The 22990-nt window shown below is 66.7% G+C and overlaps 2 protein-coding genes across 2 annotated transcripts in view; both read right to left on the bottom strand.

The window, feature by feature from the left end:
- Positions 1 to 5134: 5134 nt before the first annotated feature.
- Positions 5135 to 9505, bottom strand: LOC119711696 (dnaJ homolog subfamily A member 1-like). Its single transcript, XM_038162169.1, has 8 exons — positions 9393 to 9505; positions 8324 to 8476; positions 8057 to 8255; positions 6841 to 6945; positions 6530 to 6757; positions 6225 to 6455; positions 5603 to 5703; positions 5135 to 5510 (listed from the first exon to the last, which is right to left on the bottom strand). Exons 2-8 carry the CDS (start codon positions 8453 to 8455, stop codon positions 5283 to 5285), a joined length of 1224 nt encoding a protein of 407 aa, XP_038018097.1. The 5' UTR covers positions 8456 to 8476; positions 9393 to 9505; the 3' UTR covers positions 5135 to 5282.
- An 8084-nt stretch (positions 9506 to 17589) lies between these two features.
- The window catches only part of NES (nestin), a 7264-nt gene continuing 1863 nt past the window's right edge, over positions 17590 to 22990 (bottom strand). The window contains exons 2-3 of the mRNA XM_038161720.1: positions 21222 to 22770; positions 17590 to 20801 (exon numbers count right to left, since the gene is read on the bottom strand). Coding sequence (XP_038017648.1) covers positions 18082 to 20801; positions 21222 to 22770 — 4269 coding nt within the window. The 3' untranslated portion in view covers positions 17590 to 18081. The remainder of the gene's footprint in view (positions 20802 to 21221; positions 22771 to 22990) is intronic.

Genomic DNA, 22990 nt, shown 5'->3' with positions numbered 1-22990 from the left:
CCCACACCTCGGATCCTTCTCCCTGGATCCTGCACCCCAAATCCCACACCTCAAATCCCACAGCCCAGATTCCCCCTGGATCCTGCACCCCAAATCCCACACTCCAGCTGCCACACCCCGGATCCCACACCCCAGATCCCATACCCTGGATCCTTCCTCCCGGATCCCACACCCCAGATCCCACACCCCAGATGCCACACCCCAAATCCCACAGCCCAGATTCCTCCTGGATCCTGCACCCCAAATCCCACACTCCAGATGCCACACCCCGGATCCTTCCTCCCGGATCCCACAACCCCAAATCCCACACCCTAAATCCCGCACTCCAGATCCCACAGCCTGGATCCCGCACTCCAGATCTCACAGCCCAAATCCCACACTCCAGATCCCATACCCCGGATCCCACACCCCAGATCCCACACCCCAGATCCCACACTCCAGATCCCACACCTCGGATCCTTCTCCCTGGATCCTGCACCCCAAATCCCACACCTCAAATCCCACAGCCCAGATTCCTCCTGGATCCTGCAGCCCAAATCCCACACCCCAAATCCCACACCCCAAATCCCACACCCCAGATCCCATACCCCAAATCCCACACCCCAGATCCCACACTCCAGATCCCACACCTCGGATCCTTCTCCCTGGATCCTGCACCCCAAATCCCACACTCCAGCTGCCACACCCCGGATCCTTCCTCCCGGATCCCACACCCCCAAATCCCACACCCTAAATCCCGCACTCCAGATCCCACAGCCTGGGTCCCACACCCCCAAATCCCACAGCCCAGATCCCACACCCCAGATCCTACACCCCAGATCCCATACCCTGGATCCCGCACCCCAGATCCCACACTCCAGATCCCACACCTCGGATCCTTCCCCCTGGATCCTGCACCCCAAATCCCACACCTCAAATCCCACAGCCCAGATTCCTCCTGGATCCCACACCCCAAATCCCACCCTCCAGATGCCACACCTCGGATCCTTCCTCCCGGATCCCACACCCCCAAATCCCACACCCTAGATCCCACACCCCAAATCCCACACCCTAAATCCCGCACTCCAGATCTCACAGCCCAAATCCCACACTCCAGATCCTACACCCCAGATCCCATACCCTGGATCCTGCACCCCAAATCCCACACCCCACATCCCACACCTCGGATCCTTCCCCCTGGATCCTGCACCCCAAATCCCACACCTCAAATCCCACAGCCCAGATTCCTCCTGGATCCTGCACCCCAAATCCCACACTCCAGCTGCCACACCCCGGATCCTTCCTCCCGGATCCCACACCCCCAAATCCCACACCCCAGATCCCACACCCCAAATCCCACACCCTAAATCCCGCACTCCAGATCTCACAGCCCAAATCCCACACTCCAGATCCTACACCCCAGATCCCATACCCTGGATCCTGCACCCTAAATCCCACACCCCACATCCCACACCTCGGATCCTTCCCCCTGGATCCTGCACCCCAAATCCCACACCTCAAATCCCACAGCCCAGATTCCTCCTGGATCCTGCACCCCAAATCCCACACCCCAAATCCCACAGCCCAGATTCCTCCTGGATCCTGCACCCCAAATCCCACACTCCAGCTGCCACACCCCGGATCCTTCCTCCCGGATCCCACACCCCCAAATCCCACACCCCAGATCCCACACCCCAAATCCCACACCCTAAATCCCGCACCCCAAATCCCACAGCCCGGATCCTTTTCCCGGCTCCTGCCCCCCACATCCGCTCCACGTTGCGCAAGGGGCCGGGGGCGAGGGCGGCAGCCGGCTTGGCACATCCCGCCCTGGGAAGCGGGTGGTGGCTCTGGGGTGACTGTGGAGTGACTTTGGGGTGCCCGTGGGGTGACTGTGGGGCGGCAGGGAGGGCAGCCGGGGTGTTGGGCTCTGCCTCAGCTCTCAGCATGAGCCCCCATCCCGGCTGGGGCGGGGGAGCCGGGGGCACCCGGGGGTTTGTTCTGTGTTAATTACCGGGCTGGCCGATAATTGCCCTGCGTGGCACGGCGTTAATTAGCGCAGGGCACCGGGGCTGAGCTGGGGGGGTTCAGGGCTGCCCCCCGTTCCCTGCCCAGCTCGGATCCCCCAGAAGGGGCCGGGACCCCTCGGGGGCAGTGCCCGGGTGGGGGGCACTGCCCCAGCGAGCGGTGACGGGCGCATGGAGAAGGGAGCCAGGGCTCAGGGTTGGCTTCACCCCCACGCCCGGGCTGTGATCCTGCGCCCCGGGAGCTCGTCCAGGAGCAGCGAGGGTGGAATTACACCTTCCCTGGGGAGGAGGAGGACGAGGAGAAGGGGGAGGAAGGCTCCGGTATCTCCAGGTGGACGCTTGGCCGGCGCCCCTCGCCCCTGGCGCCGTTCCCAGAGCGCTGCCGGGGCCGTGTCCTGCCTCTCCCGAGGGTGGGCGCAGGGCCCGGCCCCCTCCCCACTCCGGTCCCGGAGCCCCCGGGAGCGCCGGGGCCGGGCGGGAGCCGCCGGTAACGGAATCCAGCCGTGCCCCCGGCCCCGCCGGAGGAGTATCCGCTTTCCCCGCCAGCCCTGGGGACGGCTCCGGTTTGCCTCCGCCTGGGGGGATCGCTGGGGGGCTCCGGGACCCCGAGAAATGGGGGGGCACGGCTAGATGGGGAGGGGGCCGGGGCTCCTTCCCTCCCCCCGCAGCGGCCCGGGGCTCCGGTTCTGCTGCTCCGGGGAGCGGGGGGGCTCCGGAGGGGCAGCGGGGGAGGAGCCCCCTGCCCGGAGCACGGCCGCTCTCGGAACAAAAGCGAATTCCTGTGCGCGGAGCTGGGGAGGGGGCTGGGATGGAGGGGCCCTGAGTGACCCCAAAACTGCTCGGCAGGCTGTGCCCCCTTCCCGTGGCTCCGCGTGGGTGGTGTCGCGGTCCCCGGCGCCTCTAATCCGGCACTAATCCTCGCCGGTGACCCCGGTGGCCCCCGGGCCGCCCCGCTGCCCCCCCGGGCTGGGGAGGGGGCCGGGCTGGCCCCTCGCCTTTCATCTGCGGAGACAAAGCGGGGCCGGCCCCCTCCCCGCTCAGTGCGGGGAATGAATGAATGGCCGAGCCTGGGGGGCCCTGGCCCCTCACCCCGCAATTCTTCCGTGCATTTTCTGCCAGCGGAGGGGCTGGGGGTGGGGGAGCTGCCTCTCATCCCCTCCCCGCTCCGTGCCGGAGCCACCGGGAGGGAGCGGGGGGGCTTCGGTCTGCCCGAAGCGAGGGGGGTGCGCTGGATGTCCCTGCAGGGGACAGGGGGACAGGACAGGCTTGGGGGGCCACCCCGCCCCGGGGGCGCTGGGGATGGGGCAGAGGAGGGAGGCTGAGCTGGAGGAACAACCCCCCCCCACACACACACATCCAGCATGACCCCAGCCAAGCTGCGCCCCCAGGGGCTGGGCTCACCCCCCGGTCACCCCCACAGCCCCGGGCCGGCCGCTGCCCACCCCGGATGGCCCAGGCTGGCTGCCAGGCATCCCCCCCAAAACGTCCCGACTGACTGAGGAGCTGGCACGGGGACCTGCAGCCCCAGGGGGGGTCTCGCCCCTCAGCTCCCTGCTCTCCAGAGGGGTCTCCGGCTGTGTGACAAGCTTGGGGACTCCTGGCACCGCGCCCCGTGCCCAGGTGGGCTCTGGCACACGGCACAGGGGTCCTTGCACCCAGCGTGCCAGGAGGGGACCCCGCTGTCGGCGGTGCCCCCGTCTGGCTGGGGTGACACGCGTGTCCCCGGGGGTGTCCCCGCGGCTCAGGACAGCAGGGACGCTGGCGCTGGGCGGCTCAGCGAGGCGTGGTGAGCCCCGGGGGACAGCGACTGTCACCTCCCGCGCGTTCGGCCCTCCCTGCGCCCGGCGGGCCGGGGGCTGGGCAGGAGCTCCCCCCTTCCCCCCCACTCCCCTCGGCTGGCGGCCGGCCAGCATTGTTCTCCTCGCCTCCTCCTCCTCCTCCTCCTCTTCCTCCTCCTCCTCCTCCTCCTCCTCTCCAGCTGCAGCTGGCGCCGCAGCTTTCCTGGGCTCCAGGGCAGGGGGAGCCTCCAAGCCCAGCCCCACAGAGCCCCCCCGGCCTGGGCTCCCCTGGGCAGGGCTGGGGGGCTTCACCCCCATCCCACGGTGGAGGGGAGTCAGGTCCAGCAGCTCCACGGGCAGGGGGGCCTGGCATGCTGTTGGCCCCCAGCAGGGTGTTTTTTGGGGGTCCCCCTCAACTCTGTGCCACGGCTGGAACCTCCCACGGGGCGAGTGCAGGGCTGAACAAGGGGGGCTGAAGCTATTTGGGGGGAGTCTGCCTCCATTGTGGGGTCTGCAGGGATGCTGGAACGATGCAGGAGGGTAACTGGGGACGGCTCCTGGAGTGACAAGGACAGGCAGAGGGACTGGGGGTGTGCACGGGGTCAAGGCTGGGTCCAGACAGGGGAGAAGAGCAGAGGGACAAGGGGGGCTGCAGGGCTGGCAGAGGGGGGAAAGAAGTGGGACAGACCCCCCAGCTGGGCTTGGGGTCCGTGTGCTCCCCCGCTGGAGCAGGAGGAGCTGGGAGCAGCCGGGGGCAGGGGAAGGCAGGATCTGACACCTCCCGGTTGGGTAAGGATGGGGAAACTGAGGCACACCCGAGATCAAAGCGGGGCAGAGTCACTGCCCCCGGGCTCCTGCTGCCCCACGCTCAACCCCACACCCTGCCCCATATTCAACCCCACACACCGAGTTGGGATTCGCGTTTAATGCCAAGTACAAAGTCACCAACCCTCCCCTCCCCCAAAACAAACAAACAAACAAACAAAAAAAGAACCAAAAAAAAAAAAAAAAAAAAAGGAGAAAAACTTCTAAAATTCTTCCAAAAATAAATTAAAGGGAAGGGACGGGTCCCCCCCAACCCCTCCTGTCCTGTGCAAAGAGAAAAGAGCCACCCCCTCTGCATCCCAGGCCTGAGCCAGGCTCCAGTAAGGAAAGAAACGGGCAAAGCAAGGAGCTGGGGGCCCGGGCAGAGGGGCATCCCCAAAGGGGTGGGCACCTCCCCTCCTCCCCACACCGGCTCCAGCACACGCTCGGCCCCACCGCAGCAGATGGGGAAACTGAGGCAGGGGCAGCGTACCCCCTCCTCCTGTCCTGTGCCTGCCGCGCCCCCCGCCCAGGGCAGGGCAGGGCAGGGGCCTCACCCGGCCGGGCAGGGGGGCTCTGCCGGCTCCGGGGGGGGCGGGTGCTGTCGGAAAGGCGACCTATGTACATCCCTGAAGGTGGAGGCTCCGCCAGCCCCTCCCCGCCCCCGCCCGGGGGGCTCCGGGGCCCCCCCCAGCTATGAGGTCTGGCACTGGACGTGCTGCCGCACGCCGTCCTCGAAATCATCCTCGTGATACGCTTCCCCGGTGTAGGGCCGCCGGCCCGGCCCGCCGTGAGCCGTGTAATCGCTGAGCTCCACCTCCTCCGTGTCCTCCGTGGCCATCACCTCCTCCTGCGGCGGGAAGAAGGCCTGCAGCTGGCGCAGGCGGTCCGCGGGGAGCCAGCCCGGCTCGGGGAACTTCACCTGAGGCACAGAGCGGGGTGAGCTGAGGGGTGGCAAGCCGGCAAAGCCGCCAGGTGGGAAACCTCGACTGGCGCTGCCCTGCTCTAGCTCACCTCGAACTGCAGGATGAGCTTTCCCTTCTGGAAGGGGCTCCTGTAGACTGGCATCCCCTCGTTGGGGATACACTTCAGGTCCCCAGGCCGGATCACGTCACCTGAGAGACAGACACGAGGTCACCCTGCTGTGCTGGCAGCTCCTGGAGTGGTACATGGTCTCCTCAAGCCAGGTCTTATGAGCTCTTGGAGATCTGTATCACACCCGAGAGAGCTCAGCCACCTCAGATGGCATCAAATCAGCAGGATGGCTTCTGTGGCAGCGTTGGAAACAAAAAAAGTTCTAATAAAAGGCAAAATAACAAAGCTCTTCACAGAGAAAAACCGAGCCAGGGGCAAGAGGTTCTTGCTCGTGGTAAAACACCTCGCAAGAGCGACCAGTTCCTTTGTTCTCTTCTTTTTCTAGTGAATTGCTTTGGCAGGACTTTTTGGCTCCTGTCCAACTGGCTACCCTTAAATTTGAGGTGAAGTCCCCCCGCTCTTCTGAGGTGTCCTTTTACCCAACTGAACAGAGAAACTCCTGGGCTTTTTCCCTTTTTAAGGAGACAAAGGATAATTCGGAACAGGGGGCACATTCCCACGGGGGCGTGTCGCTGCCGGGCGCATCCCCGAGTCCCCTCACCTGGCGGGGAGGACACGAGCAGGGTGCGGTTGTCCAGGGTGCGGATCACCTGCCGGCACCCACACAGGGCGTCTGCCAGGCTGATCTCCCTCCTGACAATGAGGTCGTCGCCGCTGCGCCGGAAAACAGGATGTTCCTTCTGATCCAGGACGATGATGATGTCGCCGGGCTCCAGGCCGGGCACCTGGTCCCCCTCCTCGTGGAAGGTGATTTTCTGCCCATCCTTCATGCCTGCGAGGAGGGTGGAGGAAGCTCAGCGCCCGGGTGGCACTCAGGGCTGGCCCCGCTCTGCGCCGCCCGCTCACCTTTGTCCAGGTGCACGCTGAGGATCTTCTTCTCCCTCACCACCTTGCGGCCGTTGCAGGTGAGGCAGCAGTCCCGGGGCCGGATCCACTCGCCCTGGCCCTGGCACTGGGAACACACGGTCTGGATCTGCTGGATCATGCTGGGCCCCAGCTGGTGGATGCGAACCTCCATGCCCGAGCCGTGGCACTTGGGGCACCTTCTCTGGGCGCCCTCCCGCACCCCGCAGCCTGTGCCGAGGGGGGCGGGGGGTCAGGCGGTGGGGTAGGGGGTGCCGGGGCGGCCCCCCCGGCCCCGGCAGCCCCTCGCTCACCTCCGCACTTGCGGCAGATGATGTTCTTCTGCAGGGACAGCTTCCGCGTGGAGCCGTTGTACAGATCCTCCAGCGACACCGAGAGCTGGTGCACCACTGTCTTCCCTGGGCACGGGGGAGAGCCTGGCTCAGCAGCAGCCGCCTGCCACCCCCCGTGCCACATCCACAGAGGCTCTGGACACCACTCAGGCTCACCAGGTGAGCCACTCCTGCTCCTTCCTCAAGGAACGGGGCCAGTTTCACTCCAAGCCCTGATGCTGCCCCGGGGCAGCGCCGGGTCCCAGCCTAGGCAGGGCACGGCTGCCACCCCAGGGCTCTCAGCCACCCCCAGCCGCTCCAGCTGGAGTGGCTGGGATGACTCCCTCGGCCTCCTAATTGCCCTGCAATTAACTCGTGCCATCTCAGCAAGAAGCTGCGGAGAGTCACCGAGTCACCGTGTCCCTGTGACCCAGGCCCAAGGCATCCCAACAGCCACCACCGGGCTGGCCCCGCGTCCTGCTGCCACCCCGGGGCCGCTGCGGTGACTCAGCCCCAGCCCCGGGGACGGGGATGGCGGGGGAAAGCCGGGACAGGGACAGGGAAGGGCCCTTTGAAGAGAGAGAGGTGGAGAAAGTAATGAGGGTGGTGAGGAGCTGCACCGGGCTGTGCCGCAGGGCCAGAGACAGCCCGGGGAGCCCTGGCTGGATCCACAGAGCCAGAGCCATGCTGGGCACCAGGCTCCTCTCACCCCAAAGTCCCAGCAGGGCTGTCACCCCAGAGCCAGAGCCACGCTGGGCACCAGGCTCCTCTCACCCCAAAGTCCCAGCAGGGCTGTCACCCCAGAGCCAGAGACGTGCTGGGCACCAGCCTCCTCTCACCCCAAGGTCCTCACCCCTGAGACAGTTCTCTGCTGGGCACCAGCACTGACACACAGCAGTCCCAGCAGGTCTGTGACCTCCTGAGCCAATGTCACACTGCATTTGGGTGCCAGCTCTCTCCCAGTCATGCTTCCCAGTGGTCCCTTGTTCTCCAAACCAGTGCTGTGCTGGGCACCAGCCCCCTCCCACCAAGAGGTCCCATCAGGTGTGTCACCTCCTGTCACCTCCTGAGCGAGCAGCGTGCTGGGTGCCAGCCCCCTCCCACCAAGAGGTCCCATCAGGTTTGTCACCTCCTGTCACCTCGTGAGTGAGCAGCACCCCAGGGTCACAGCGAGTCCCTCACCCCCTCACCCCCGTACCTCTCCTGTCTGCCCAGCCACGCATCCTCACTCCCCCTCCAAAGAAGAGGTCGAAGATGTCCATGGGGGAGCCGAAGCCACCGCCTCCCCCGCGGCCACCGAGGCCACCTTCCTTCATGGCCCGCTCGCCGCCGCGGTCGTAGAGCGCCCGTTTGTGGGCGTCCGACAGCACCTCGTAGGCCTGGGAGATCTGCTTGAACTGCAGAGGGGAGAGGGGGGTCAGGAGGGCCGGGGCGGCCCGGGGGGGGCTGGGGGGGCTGCACGTACCCGCTCGCCCTCGCTGGGGTTCTTGTCGGGGTGGTAGCGCAGCGCCAGGCGCCGGTACGCCCGCTTGATCTCGTCCAGGCTGGCGCCCGGCCGCACGCCCAGCAGGTCGTAGTAGCCCGTCTCCTTCACCATCTTCCCGGCTGCCGTGACGTGCTGCGACGGGACACGGCCGTGAGCCCGGCACCGTCACCCGGCCCGAGCCAGGACAGCCCCCCCAAAACCCCGCCGAGCCCTGCTGTCCCCCCCCTGCACAGCCCTGCCTCGGTTTCCCCGCACTGGGACAGGGGGTGGTGACAACAACGCGACAGCCAGACCCCACACGGGGGTCCTGCACGTGTGGGGGTGGACCCCAAGCCCCGTCCCCCCCAAAAAGGCTTGGATGCCTGTTTTCCCTCATGCACAGCCCGGTCCCTCCCGGCAGCAGCAGCAGCATCCCGCGGGTGCCAGGGAACTCCGAAGCGGTGACACCTGCGGGGACAGCCAGGCACGGCGCGGGGGTCCGGCAAGGAGCGGCGGGCTCGGGGGTGCCCGGTGTCCCCCCGGGGCCGTGTGCCGCAGCCGATAAGCCCCGAGTGGGGTGGGGACGTGTTTATCTTGCGACACGGGGGGACGCGGGGAGCGCCGGGAGCCACGCACGGGTCAGTGAACACCCGCTCGCCACTGCGGCCCGGCTCCCCGGCACCGGCCCCCGAGACCCCCCGAGACCCCGGGACCCCGGGACCGAGGCTGGCGCCGGGACGCTCGGGCTGGCTCGGCCCCGAGGGTGGCGGAGAGCGGGGTACCGGGGGTGTCGGGGCGGGGATGACACGCTGACATCCCGCTGACAGCCGCGGAGGCACCCAGAGCCCGCACCGGAGCAGACCCCAGCCCGGTGCTCACGGAGGAGGGGTCGCCTCAGAGCCCCGCGGAGCCGCGCAGGCCCTCCGCTCACCCCGAGGAGCCCCCTCAGCGCTGCCCGCCGCTGACACGGGCGGGGCGGCCGCTGCCGGGGGTCGCGGGGAGGGTGGGGAGGGCCCGGCGGGGTCCGGGGGTCGCGGCGGGGTCCCGGGGCCGCCCCCCCCCCACTCACCGCCGCCGCCGCTCCGCCGCCGTCTCCGAACTCTCTGGAAGCCGCGGGCACGCCCCCCGCGCCGGCCCCGCCCCCTCCGCGCCGCACGCCGCGCCCATTGGTGGAAACGCCCTCTTGCGCCCGCCCATCACCCTGCGGGCCCGGCGCTGATTGGCTGTAGGGGCGGTGCTTGAGCTCTGGGGAGGCGGGGCGCCGCTTCGCCTCGCGATTGGCTGAGGCGGCGGCTGGGCCCGGCCTCAGGGTTGACTCCTCGTCTCTCATTGGCTGGGAGCGGGTGGCCAATCAGAGCGAAGAGTGGGGAACGCGGGTGCCGCGGGCGTCCGGCAGGGGGCGCGCAGGGCGCGCGGAGGGCGGGGCGGTGGGCGGGGCCAAGGGACGGAGATGGGCGTGGCTCAGCAGTGGGCGCGGCGGTGGGCGTGGTCGGGGACATGGGGGTGACACCGGGGGAGTTTGGGGGGGCTGGGGGGGGGGCACCGGGAGTTTTGGGGGGCTGAGGGGTCACAGGCGACGCTCGAGGGGCTCCCGGGGGTCTCGGGGGTCCCAGGGGGCGTTCCGGGGGTCCCGGATGGTCACGGGGGGGTCCTGAGGAGCATCCCGGTGAGGGTGGAATGATGGGGACTCCTTTGGGGGGGTCCCCCGGCAGTCCCGACTCCTTTGTGGGTGGTCTCAGGGTGGTCCCCGCAGCTCTGGGGGTCCTAAAGGGGTGATGGGGGGCTCGGGGTGCACACAGCGAGGGTGGGGGTCCCTAAGGGGTCTCTGCTCTCCCCCCCCGTGCCCTGGGGGTGCCCAGCGGAACCTTTCGGGGCTCTGTGCCCGCTCGTGCTCCCCCTCCCCAAATGGGATTTTATTGCCGGGAGGGGTCTGAGGGCTGAACTGGGGGGTCTGAACTGGGGAACCAGGGGGGGCTTGGGGGCCAGGGGCAGAACTGGGGGCTGGGGGCTGGCCGGGGATCAGAACTGGGGTTCTGGGGTGTCTCCGGAGGTCACAACTGGGGGGCTGTGGTCTCCCCAGGGGGCTGGGGTCTGAACCAGGGGGTAGAATTGGGGGGCTGGGGTCTGGCCAGGCAGCAGAACTGGGGGCTGGGGTCTGGCCAGTGGGGCTGGGGTCTCTCCATGGCTCAGAACTGGGGTCTGGGGTCTGAACCAGGGTCTGGGATCCCCCCGTTCCCGTTGTCCCCAATCAGGGGGGGTCAGGGGATGGCTGCTCAGCCATCCCTGGTGCCCCCTGTGCCCCCCGCACGGCCTTGGGCCAGCCTGGCCGGGGTCACACCAGGGACCCCTGGGGACGAGGAGGGTGAGGAGGGCTCCAGAGCTTCTGGTGGGCTTTGGGGGTGCAGGGACCCCCTGCCATCCCCTCCCCGAGCTCCGGCCCAGCCCTGCTGCCCCCCGGCCGTGTTTGGCCAGGCTGGGCCCCTCGGGCTCCGGGGGGAGGCTCGGGGGGGGTCCTGCAGGGGATGAATCCCCCCCAGTGAAACCCAAACCCTGCCGGCAGCTGCTGCCCCCCGGGCAGGGAGCCCCGGGCCAGCTGGGCCCAGAGCCGCGGAGAATTCCCGGAGAATTCCCGGAGAATTCCGGCCACGGGCGGCTGCCCTGGGGGAGCCGGGAGGGGAGAGGGGCTGGCACGGGCTGCTGGACTGGGAGTGGGGCTCTGGACTGGGAATGGGGGATCTGGACTGGGAATGGGGATTGTAAACTGGGAATGGGGATTGTAAACTGGGAGTGGGGATTATAAACTGGGAATGGGGGCTCTGGACTGGGAATGGGAATTATAAACTGGGAATGGGGCTCTGAACTGGGAGTGGGGGCTCTGAACTGGGAATGGGCTCCCCAAACTGGGAGTGGGATTTCTAAACTGGGAATGGGGGCTCTAGACTAGGAATGGGACTCTGAACTGGGAATGGGGCTCCCCAAATTGGGAGTGGGGTTTCTAAACTGGGCACAGGGTCCCCAAACTGGGAGCAGAGTCCCCCAAGAGGGAACAGGGTCCCATAGGGTTCCCAAACTTGGCGTGGGGTCCCAAACTGGGCGCACGGTCCCCAAAGTGGAACTGTGAAAAGGGTACCCAAAGTGGAAATGGGAATTCCAAACTGGGAAAGAGGCCCTCAAACTGGGAAAATGGTGCTGAAACTGGGAACGGAGCCCCCAAAGTGGGAATGGGGTCCTTAAATGGGGAATGGAGCCCCCAAAGTGGGAATGGAGCCCCCAAACTGGAAATGGAGCCCCCGAAGTGGGAATGGGGCCCCCAGCCCTGCTGTGGGAGCTGTTGGGCACAAGGGGCTGGAGCCACGGGCCCTTCCTGTCCCTTGCTGTCCCTTCCTGTCCCTTGCTATCCCTTCCCAGCTGGAGCCGGTGACCAGCGGTGACTCAGGGCTGGCCGCTGTCACATCCTGTCCCCACCACGTGGCCCTGGCCTGGCACCGTGCCCCCCCAGCCTCCCCTGGGCACCGGCACCGGGTCCTGGGGGCTGGGGTTTGGCACAGAGGTCGGGGCCAGCCTCGGGGGGGGGGACACAGCCCCATTGTCCCAGTGCCACCTGCGCCGGCTCCAGCGGTGCTGTCACCTCCACACTCGCTGTGCCCCCCAGCGTGGGGGGGAGGGTGCAGATGGGTGTCCCAAAATCGGGGGGGGGGGGCTCTGGGGGGGCTTTTCCTCTTCCCATCCTCGGCTCGTCCCCATCCTGGCTGTGGCTGGGCCTTGGCAGGCTGGATGAGAAGGGAAACTGAGGCACTGTGCTGGCGTGTGGGAGCCGGACGAGGTTTTTCCCTTGCCTGTATGTCGGTGTGCCACCCCCTGTATCCCTGTGTGCCACACCCCGTGTCCCTGTGCCACACCCCGTGTTCCTGTGCCACCCCCTGTGTCCCTGTGCCGCACCCCATATGTCCATGTGCCACACCTGTGTCCCTGTGTGCCACACCCCATGTGCCCATGTGCCCATGTGCCACACCCCGTGTGCTCCTGTGCCACACCCGTGTGCCACCCCGTGTCCCTGTGCCACAACCCATGTCCCTGTGCCACCCCCCGTGTGCTCCTGTGCCACACCCCGTGTCCCTGTGCCTCACCCCATGTCCCTGTGCCACACCCTGTGTGCCCCTGTGCCACACCTGTGTCCCTATGCTACACCCAGTGTCCCTGTGCCACACCCCCTGTGTCCCTGTGCCACACCCGTGTGCCTGTGCCAATCCCATGTGCCACACCCCATGTGCTCCTGTGCCACCCCCCGTGTCCCTGTGCCACTCCCCCATGTGTCCCTGTGCCACACCCCGTGTGCTCCTGTGCCACCCCTTGTGTGCTCATGTGCCACCCCCTGTGTCCCTGTGTGCCACACCCTGTGTGCCCCTGTGCCACCCCCGGTGTCCCTGTGCCACCCACTGTGACCCTATGCTACACCCCGTGTCCCTGTGCCACGCCCATGTCCCTGTGCCACACCCCGTGTCCCTGTGCCACAACCCCTGTGCCCCTGTGCCACCCCCTGTGTCCCTGTGCCACACCCCGTGTGCCTCTGTGCCACTCCGTGTCCCTGTGCCACACCCCCTGTGCTCCGGTGCCACCCCTTGTGTGCTCCTGTGCTACCCCCTGTGTCCCTGTGCCACACCCCCTGTGCTCCGGTGCCACCCCTTGTGTGCTCCTGTGCTACCCCCTGTGTCCCTGTGCCACACGGTGTCCCTGTGCCAATCCCAGTGCCACACCCTGCGTCCCTGTGCCACCCCCCGGGCTGGCATTGCCGTGCCAGGGCGGGGCCGGGGCACTCGGGGGGTCTGTGGGGGGACAGCGTTCCCCGTGCCCCCCGTTTGGGGAGCTCACGGGGCAGGGATGGGCTCAGGGGTGGGCTGGGACACCGCGACCCGCAGGGAACGGGAAATTGTCACCCCAGGAACGGGAAATTGTCACCCCAGGAATGGGAAATTGTCACCCCAGGGATGGGAAATCATCTCCCTAGGGATGGAAATTCATCAGCCCGGGGATTGGGGACATTGATCCGGGGGGAATCATCAGCGCAGGGATTGGGGACATTGATCCGGGGGGAATCATCAGCCCAGGGATTGGGGACATTGATCCGGGGGGAATCATCAGCCCAGGGATTGGGGACATTGATCCGGGGGGAATCTGTGCCCCCGGGAATAGGAAAGCAGCACCCCGGGGAAAGGAATCATCGTGGGAATGGCAAGGCACCCCCAGGGATTGGGGTGCATCCCACCAGGGATTGGGGTGCATCGTCCCAGGAATCGGGGTACATCACTCTGGGGGTGCATCGTCCCGGGAACTGCGGTGCATTGTCCCAGGGATTGGGGTGCATCACTCCTGGGAGCTGCATCACCCCAGTAATCGGGGTGCATTGTCCCAGGGATCGGGGTGCATTGTCCCAGGAATCAGGGTGCATTTTCCCGGGGATTGGGGTGCATCATCCCAGGGATTGGGGTGCATTGTCCCAGGGATGGGGATCCATCCCCCCGGCAATCGGGGTGCATTTTCCCGGGGATTGGGGTGCATTGTCCCAGGGATTGGGGATCCATCCCCCCGGCAATCGGGGTGCATTGTCCCAGGGATTGGGGATCCATCCCCCCGGCAATCGGGGTGCATTGTCCCGGGGTCCCCCCCCCTCCCGCAGCTGACGGGCGGCCCCAGGCGCGCATTCCCGGCGCGGTTGCCCCCGGGCTCGGCCCCAGGCCCGGGCACGGCAGCAGCTGCCGCGGGGCCGGGGCACGGCCGCTGCTGTTGGGGTCACGGCCCGGCAGCTGGGCGAGCCCCGAGCCGGCCCGGAGCTGATTTTAGCCGGCGGGAGCTATTCCCGGCTCTGACCCGGGTGAAGGGCTCCTTTTGAGGGGGGTGACCGAGCCGTCCCCCGAGGTGCCGCGGGAAGGGACGGTGCTGCTGGAGGTGGTGATGCCGCAGCCCCGCTCTGCTCTGCCGTGGGGATTTTGGGGTCCCTAGGGATGGTCCCCACCGCGCATCCCCCGGCGCGGCTCCCGCATCCCCGAGGGCTCCTTTTGGGGAGGGGGAGCGGGGGCTGCCCTCGCCCCTCCCGCCGCATTTTTAGTCCTTTCCTTATAAGGTTCCCACGAATTTTGGGAGCCGGGAGAGGGATGAAGTCATCGCTGAGGTCATCCCGCCTCTCCCCCTCCCCGGCCCGGCGCGGGCTCACCCCACAGGGAGCTTTTTGTGCGGCCTCCATTGAAATCCCCTCGCCCAGGCCGGGAGGAAACAAAACCCTTCCCCGGCTGGCGGGGGGCCAGGCTGCGGGGGGGCCTCCAGGGGCTCGCGAAGCCCCAGCCCAGGCAGCAATTGGCAGCTCCCCCCGAGCTGTACCCCCCCCAGGACCCCCCCTTTGCACACTCCTGCGCCCCCCTGGTGCTCCTGCCCGGGGGTGAGCAGGGTTTGACTTCCACTGCTCTTTCCGGCCCCCCCAAAGCGGCGTGGTCCCCAAAATCTGCCCGGGTGCACCCGGCTGGGGGTGGTACAGTGGGTGCTGCCCGCGGTGCCTGGATGGGACTGATGGAATTTGGGGTCGGGGGACCGAGCTGCAGCACCAGCCAGGGTGGTCATGGGGTGATCCAGGCACCCGTGTCCCCCCAGGGTCATGCTTTGTCCTCCCAGGGTCATGCTTGGTCCCCCCAGGGTCATGTTTGTTCCCCCCAGGGTCATGTTTGGTCCCCCCAGGGTCATGCTTTGTCCCCCCAGGGTCATGTTTGGTCCCCCCAGGGTCATCTTTGGTCCCCCCAGGGTCATGTTTGGTCCTGCTGTGGTCACACCGTGCTGAGGGACAGCCCAGGTCCTACTGGGAACACTCTTGATCCCACTGAGGACACACTTTGTCCCATGAGGGACATCCTTCATCTCACTGGGAACAGGCTGGGTCACATCAGGGACGCCCTCTGTCCTGTTGGGGACACCCTCTGTCCTGTTGGGGACACTCTGCATCCCATCAGTGACACTTTTGATCTTGCTGGGACACACTCAATGCCTTTGGGGACACACTCTGTCCTGTTGGGGACACATTTGGTCCCACCAGTGACACTCCTGCTCCTGCTGGGACATGCTCAATCTCCTTGGGGACGCACTTAATCCCTTTGGGGACATCCTCAGTCCTGTTGGGGACATAATTGGTCCCACCAGTGACACCTTTGATCTTGCTGGGACACACTCAATCCCTCTGGGGATGCACACGGTCCTGTTGGGGACATCACGGTCCTGTTGTGGACACTCTTGGTCCTGTTGGGGGCATTCTCGATCCTGTTGGGGATATTTTGGTCCTGTTGGGGACACTCTTGGTCCTGTTGGGGACATCTCGGTCGTATTGGGGACACACTCAGTCCTGTTGGGGGCATTCTCGATCCTGTTGGGGATATTTTGGTCCTGCTGGGGACATCTCGGTCCTGCTGGGGACGCTCTCAGTCCTGCTGGGGACACCCTTGCTGCAGCTCCCATCACGCGCAGTCCCTCGGGCGCTCCGCAGACCCGGAGCCTCAGCGGGGCTCCCTGCCCTGGCTGCAGCCCCGCGGACCCCAAAGGCCCCGGCAATGTCCCCCATCCCCCCGGCTGGCTCCCACATTTCGGCACTTCCTCCCCTCCTCCTCCTCCTCCTCCTCCTGGCGGGAGGAAGGGGCTGCCCTGCCCCGCCATCTGTCCCCCCCATCACGCTGTCAGCCCCGGCTGGAATGCGGATTCATTTCGGGAGGAATGTCACCCCCCGCACGGCCGAGCCTGGCCCCGGCCACCTCCGTCTCCTCCCCAACATCCCCCCCACGCCCCTCCCGGGACCCCGCGGCCTCGGGGACCCCTCGGGGGGCTCGGGGGGCGCTGCTGGAGCTGCTGCGGGGGTGATGCTGCCCAGGCGGCGAGGTGTGATTGAACGCAGGCTCGGCGCCTGATTCAACTCATCACGAGGGGATTTTTTTTTCCCCCTCGCGGTGTTGGGATCCGATGGAGTTTCACCTTAAAAGGAATCTGTCGCCCTCGGGCAGGGGGGGTTTCTCGGGGGGAAGGCAGCTCGATGTCGGCTCCTTATCGCTTCTGGCTCCGAGCATCCCTGGGCGCGGGAATCACCGAGCTAAATCGGGCCCGGGGCCCAGCCGGGCGGGCAGGGCACCGGGGCGATGCTGAGCACACCCGCGGTGACTCAGCCCTCTGCCCGGCACAAAGCAGCCCGTTCTTCGGCTGATTTATGCGGCTCTCCCCACGCCCGGCTGCCCAACGGGGCGATCGAGCCCCCCCCAGCCCCCCCGGAGCCCACCGCCCTTCGGCTCGGGGGGTCCCCACGGGGTCCCGGCGGCTCCCGGGGCCGGGATGCGCGGGTTGTTCCGCGGGCACGGTGCCCGCACCGGGCAGGAGCGGCTGCCGGGGCCGCTGGCTCCTGGCTCGGGGCACCGCGTGGGCCGGGCTGGCATCCTGGGCTGGCATCCTGGGCTGGCATCCTGGGCTGGCATCCCGGCCGCTCCTGCCGCCAGCCCAGGAGGAAGCTGGGGCAGCTCCCGGCCGGCAGCGAGCCCCGAGTGGCATCTGCGGAGCCCCGGGGATGGGGGAGCATCGCCTCGGGGGGTGGCATCGGTCTGGGGGTGGGGGAGCATCGCACAGGGGTGGGAGTCTGTAACCCCAGGGGCTGCATCACTCTGGGAATGGGGGAACTCTGTCCTGGGGGCTGCATCAGCCTGGGAATGGGGGAACACCCTCCTGGGCAGCGCCCTGGGAATGGGGGAACATCTCCTGGGCATTGTCCTGGGAATGGGGGAACATCTCCTGGGGGCTGCACCACCCTGGGAATGGAGGAGCACTGTTCTGGGGGCTGCATTGCCCTGGGAATGGGGGAACACCCTCCTGGGGGCATTGCCCTGGGGGGCTGCATGGTCCTGGGGGCTCCATCATCCTGGGAACTGCATGGCCCTGGGAGCTGCATGGTCCTGGGGGCTCCATCCCCCTGGGAATGGGGGAGCATCTCCTGAGGGCTGCATTGCCTTGGGGGTTGCATCACCCCGGGAATGGGGGTCAGGTAGTTCCAGGCGTTGTCTCAGAGATGGGGCAGCACCATTCCCCCCATCCTGCCCCCAGCCCGTGCTGCTGGACGGCCACGAGGGCACTTCCCACCCAAAAGCAGCCTGGAAGTGCAACCCCCCAGTCTGTGCCCTCCCCTGCCCCCCAGTCGGTGCCCTCCCCTGCCCCCAGCCCTGCTGCCCCTGCCCCCAGAGTGAGGAGAGCCAGGCCCCGAGTGGGAGGATGAGCTTTATTAAATTAACGAGGCAGTGGGCACATCCAGCGTGGCTCAGCCCCCGGCGTCAGGTTGGGGCTGGGGGACCCTGGGGTGATGTACCCCAAAACGCTGAGTCCCAGGGTGCAGTTTGGGAGGGGCTACCTAACCTCCAGCTGGACGTCCCGGGGCAAATACTGGAGGTGTTGGAGAGGGAAGATGGCAGGGAATGGGGAAAAACAGAGTTTAAATTAAATACAGCCACGGCAACCCACCCAGGGGGAAACTCAAAATGAAGCGGGGGGTCCCAGAGCGAGCATGCGAATTTGGGTGGGCTGTGGGGGGGGGGCAACACAACCTGGTGGTTCTTCACTCTGAAAAGGGGTGCAAAAAAATCCACACAAACGTTAAAAACCACAGGGAGGTGGGGAAGCATCAGGACGGGGGTGGGACAAGGGGAGGCCACTGGGTTTTGGCAGGAAGGGGGCTACCAGAAGGTTGTCCCCGGCTGCTGTCACTCGTCCCCTGAGGACCAGGGCTCCTGCTCAGCCCTCAGCCCACACGCTGGTGGCTGCTGGGCCGTGAGGCACAGCACATCCTCCCCCAGAGCAGCGGGCACGGGGCTGAGCCGCTTGCTCCTCAGGGTGCCGTCCCCCAACTTGGTGGCGGTGCCATCTCCGGGGGTGGGGGCTTGCGGTGGCATCACCCCCGAGGGCTCTGTGGTGTCTGTGGGGAGCTCCTGTGCCGGGGCTGTGCTGCTGAGGCCGTTGGGCACCTCCTCGCTGAACTCAGCCAGCTCCTCCAGGCTGGCCTCCCGGTGCAGCCCGTTCTCAGCCCGGGCCGTTCCCTCCACCTCCGGGGCCTCCTGCACCGTCGGCTCCTCCTCGCTGGATGAGGCGAGCGAGGAGTCCTCCCCTGCATCCCGGGAGAGCTCGGCCCTGCCCGGACCCTGCCCAGCCTCTGCCACCCTGGCCCCCATCAGCTCCTGGTTGAACTCCAGGGCTTGCTCAACGATTTCCAAAATGCCCGAGTCTCTCATGACGTCCGCCGGCACCTCGGCAGGGAGAGCAGGGCCGTCTGGAGTCACCTCTGGAAAAGCTCCCTGCCCCAGGGCAGAGCCCGGCTGAGGTGGGCTGGCCCCAGCTGAAGGAGGGCTCTCACTGCCCACTGCTTCCTCCTCCGCGGGTGGCTGCTCCTCCAGAGGCTGCTCAGCTCCATCAGGCTCTGCTGTGGCCTTGGCTGTGTCATGGAGAGCCGTGCTGGGCTCATCCTCATCTTCCTCCTCCTCCTCCTGCCCTGCCAACCCCAGCGTGCAGCCTGGGAGCGTTGCTGCTCCACTGGCCTCCCCCTCCAGCTTGGGTGTGTCGTGGAGCTCCTCATCTGGTTCAGCAGCCAGACCTTCTGGGTGCTCTGGTCCCTGGGCTGGCTCAGCAGAACCTCCTGCTGCTGGTCCCGTCACCCCGAGACAGCTGGCATCTTCTTCTGGGCCTTCCTCCAGCTCAGCAGTGTCCTCCTCATCCTTTGGCACCTCAGGTTCTTCAGTGGGCATCTCCATGTCCTCATCTGCTTCTGCAGCAAGCCCCTCGAGGTGCTCTTTGCCCTCTGGCCCTGGAGATGCTTCTCCAGGAGCCCCCAGATCTTCCCGGCCACCTTCAGCTGCTTCCACTTTAATTTCTTCAAAGTCCTCAGGCATCTCAGCTTCCTCTGAGCTGGACACCTCTTGGTTGGGAGCAGAGACCATGAAATAACCTTCCTCCTCCTCCTCAGCCCCCTCTGCCTCCTCTTCAGGGCTCTCTGGCCTGCTGGGAGTTGGTGGCTTGTCCCTCCCCTCCAGCCACGCTTCGCCCTCCCGAGCTGCGTCACCCCCAGGCGCTGTCTCCGTGGTCTCCTCGCTCTCTGGAGGCTTTGGGCTCTCCCCTTGGTAGAGGTGCAGGGGCGTGCTGTCTGGCAGTGTGTCCTCCAGCTCCACCCTCCTGCCGGTGCCCTCTGTGGGCTCAGGGTCTCTGGGGGTCTCCTCCAATGCCCACTCGCTGCTGTCACCTGGCCCCTGCCCCAGTGCCCCCAGCTCTGAGCTCTCCAGCTCCCCAAACTCTGTGGGCTCAGGGTCTCCGGGGGTCTCCTCCAACGCCCACTTGCCGCTGTCACCTGGCCCCTGCCTCAGTGCCCCCAGCTCTGTGGGCTCAGGGTCTCTGGGGGTCTCCTCCAATGCCCACTCGCTGCTGTCACCTGGCCCCTGCCCCAGTGCCCCCAGCTCTGAGCTCTCCAGCTGCCCCAGCTCTGTGGGCTCGGGGTCTCTGGGGGTCTCCTCCAATGCCCACTCACCACTGGCACCTGGCACCAGCCCCAGCTGCCCCAGCTCTGTGAGCTCGGGGTCTCTGGGGGTCTCCTCCAAAGCCCACTCGCTGCTGTCACCTGGCACCTGCCTCAGTGCCCCCAGCTCTGAGCTCTCCAGCTGCCCCAGCTCTGTGGGCTCAGGGTCTCCGGGGGTCTCCTCCAATGCCCACTCACCACTGGCACCTGGCCCCTGCCTCAGTGCCCCCAGCTCTGTGAGCTCGGGGTCTCTGGGGGTCTCCTCCAAAGCCCACTCGCTGCTGTCACCTGGCCCCTGCCCCAGTGCCCCCAGCTCTGAGCTCTCCAGCTGCCCCAGCTCTGGGCTGAGCCCCTCAGCCGTGTCCTCATCCTGCAGCTCCCGTGGCTGCTCTGGAGCCTCAGCCAGCTCCTGCCCGTCCCCGTGCCCAGGGGCACCTGGAGGGGCTGGCTCGGGCTCTGCCGCGCTGCCCTGCTGCTGCTGTGCCAGCTCTGCTGCTGGCTCAGCCTCTGGCAGCGCCCGCTGCTGCCTCATCTCCTGGCTCTTGGCATCTTCTTCATCATCTTCCTGGGCCTCCTCCAGCTCTGCTGGCCGTGGGCCATCTCTGCCCTCGCTTTGCAGCCTTCCTGCACTGCTCGGGGTGTCATCCGTCCAGGCTGGCTCTTCTGGCCCCAGCACTGCCTCAGTGTCCCCTGCTGTCACCTCCCAGTCCTCTGGGCAGGGCTCTTGGTCACTGCCATCCCCGCCCTGTCCCCAGGGCTGCTCTCCTGGCTCCAGCTGCTCCTGTTCCTTCCCCTCTCTTTCCTGCAGCTCCTCAGGCTCCTCTGGGGCTCTGCTGTCCCCCTCCAGGGTGTCACCTGCCAGATCCTCCCCTGGCCCAGGATCTCCTCCTGCCTCGGAGCCTTCTCCTGCCCCATGGTGTTCTCCTGCCCCATGGTGTTCTCCTGCCCTATGATGTCCTGCCTCAAGATCTTCTCCTGCCCCATGGTCTTCTCCTGCCCCAAGATTTTCTCCTGCCCCAAGATTTTCTCCTGCCCCAAGATTTTCTCCTGCCCCAAGATCTTCTCCTGCCCCAAGATTTTCTCCTGCCCCAAGATTTTCTTCTGCCCCAAGATCTTCTCCTGCCTCAAGATTTTCTCCTGCCTCGGAGCCTTCTCCTGCCCCAAGATCTTCTCCTGCCCCATGGTCTTCTCCTGCCTCGGAGCCTTCTCCTGCCCCATGGTGTTCTCCTGCCTCAGAGTCTTCTCCTGCCCCAAGATTTTCTCCTGCCCCAAGATCTTCTCCTGCCCCATGGTCTCCTGCCCCATGGTCTTCTCCGGCCTCAGAGTCTTCTCCTGCCTCGGAGCCTTCTTCTGCCCCAAGATCTTCTCCTGCCTCAGGGTCCTCCCCTGCCGTGGGGTCCTGTCCCACCCCATGATCCTCTCCTCCCAGCACCTCCCTGCTGGCCTCTCCCTTTTCTCCCTCAGCCTCTTCCACTCTGCCTGTGTCCTCCCCTGCCTCAGCATCTTCTGCAGCTCCTGTGGGAGGCTCCTCTGCTGGGATGGCCTCATGGGCACTCGAGGGCTCCTGCTCTGGACACAGCTCCTGTTCCCTTTCCTTCCCTGCAGCCAGATCCATCTCCCACAGGGGCATTTTCTGCTGCTCAGACTTTTCCTGCTCTGCATCAGCAAAGTCCTCTTCCAGGTGACCTTCTGTGGGCAAAACCAGGTGGCTTCCCACAAGGACAGCACGAGCAGCTTCCACTTCTCTGTGTGGACGCTCCTCTTCTTGAGCGTCTGTTCCTTCCTCCTGGAAATCTCCCTTCTCCTCACAGGGGCTGCAGGGTGCCCTCTCCTCCTCCTCCTCCTCCTCCTCGGGGTGGGAAGGCTCTGTGCTTGGGCTCTCTGCTCTCTCCTCCTCTGGCTTTTCCCAGCTGGTCTCTGTCCGTCCAGGGAGATCCTTGTCCCCTTCCTGGGCCTCCACTTCTGGATCCCTTGGGCTCAGCACAGCAGGTACCTCCTCCTCTTCCTCCTCCTCTTCCTCCTCCCACGCTCCCAGATCTTCCCGGCTCCCCGAGGCACTCAGGGGAGCGGCCGCGCCCGGTGGGGATGGAGCTCTGCCCTGCAGGACGCTGCTGTCCCCAGCCAGCCCCCGGAGCATCACCTCCCCAAGCCTCTGCTCCGCCTCGGGGCTCTCCCCATCCTCAGAGCCCTCCGAGGGCTCCTGCCCGTCCCCGGGCCGCTCCGACACAGCCTCTCCGCAGCCCTCTGGGGCGAGAACGGGGCTGGGGGCGCAGACATCCCGGGGGGCCCACGCGGAGCCGGCCGTGGGCTCCTCTTGGGGCTGAGCATCCTCTCCCATCGCCTTGAGCGCGTCCTCCAGCGCCTCGCTGACCAGCTGGGCCGGGTACCGCAGCCTGTGCGCGGCTCCCAGGGCGCTGGCACTGCCACTGTCCCCCGAGGCTCCGGACAGGGGACGCTCCGTCCCTCGGCTCGTCGCTGCCTCATCTCCTCCCGGCCAGGCGGGACCCTCTCCCCCAGAGCTCTGCGGCTCCGGCGGGCAGGGGCTGGGGGGCTCCGGGGAGAGGGGAGGGGAGGCTTTGCCTGCCTGGGGGGGGCTGGGTGTGGGGGCTGCCGGCCCCCCAGCCCGGCCGGTAGCGCTGCCACAGAGGGCTGAGGTGACTTTCTGGAGCTCCCTGGCGCTTTGGGGTGTCGGGGCGTCGCTTTTTAGCCGGGGGAAGGTGCTGCAGGGCTCTCGGGGCAGCAGCCGCCTGGCCTCGGGGCTCGCTGGCACCGCTTTGCTCACCTCCAGTCTGAGATCTGCAAAGAGCGAGGGGCAGCCGTGAGCGGGCGGGAGCCGCTCCGTGCCTCGGCCAGCCCTCCCCTGCCCCCGGCTGCCTCTCGCTGCCCCCTCTTCCTATTTTTAAACAGCTCCTTCTTGGAAAGTGGGAAATTCCTCCCTCCCGAGCGCAGCGGATGCTGCTGGTCCCGGGGGAGTCAGCATCGGGCCGGGACAATGCCGTGCCCAGCTGCGGCCACGGCCGGCTCCTGCTGCTGGGGAAAGCTCGCAGGTGACAAGTTTCCCTGTTGTTTCCATTTCTTGTTTCGTTTGGAGGAAAAAGGAAATGCTCAGCTTG

Source organism: Motacilla alba, chromosome 25, assembly GCF_015832195.1.
Source record: "Motacilla alba alba isolate MOTALB_02 chromosome 25, Motacilla_alba_V1.0_pri, whole genome shotgun sequence".
Classification (NCBI taxonomy): Eukaryota; Metazoa; Chordata; class Aves; order Passeriformes; family Motacillidae; genus Motacilla; species Motacilla alba.
This window is presented reverse-complemented; position numbering and strand designations above follow the sequence as displayed.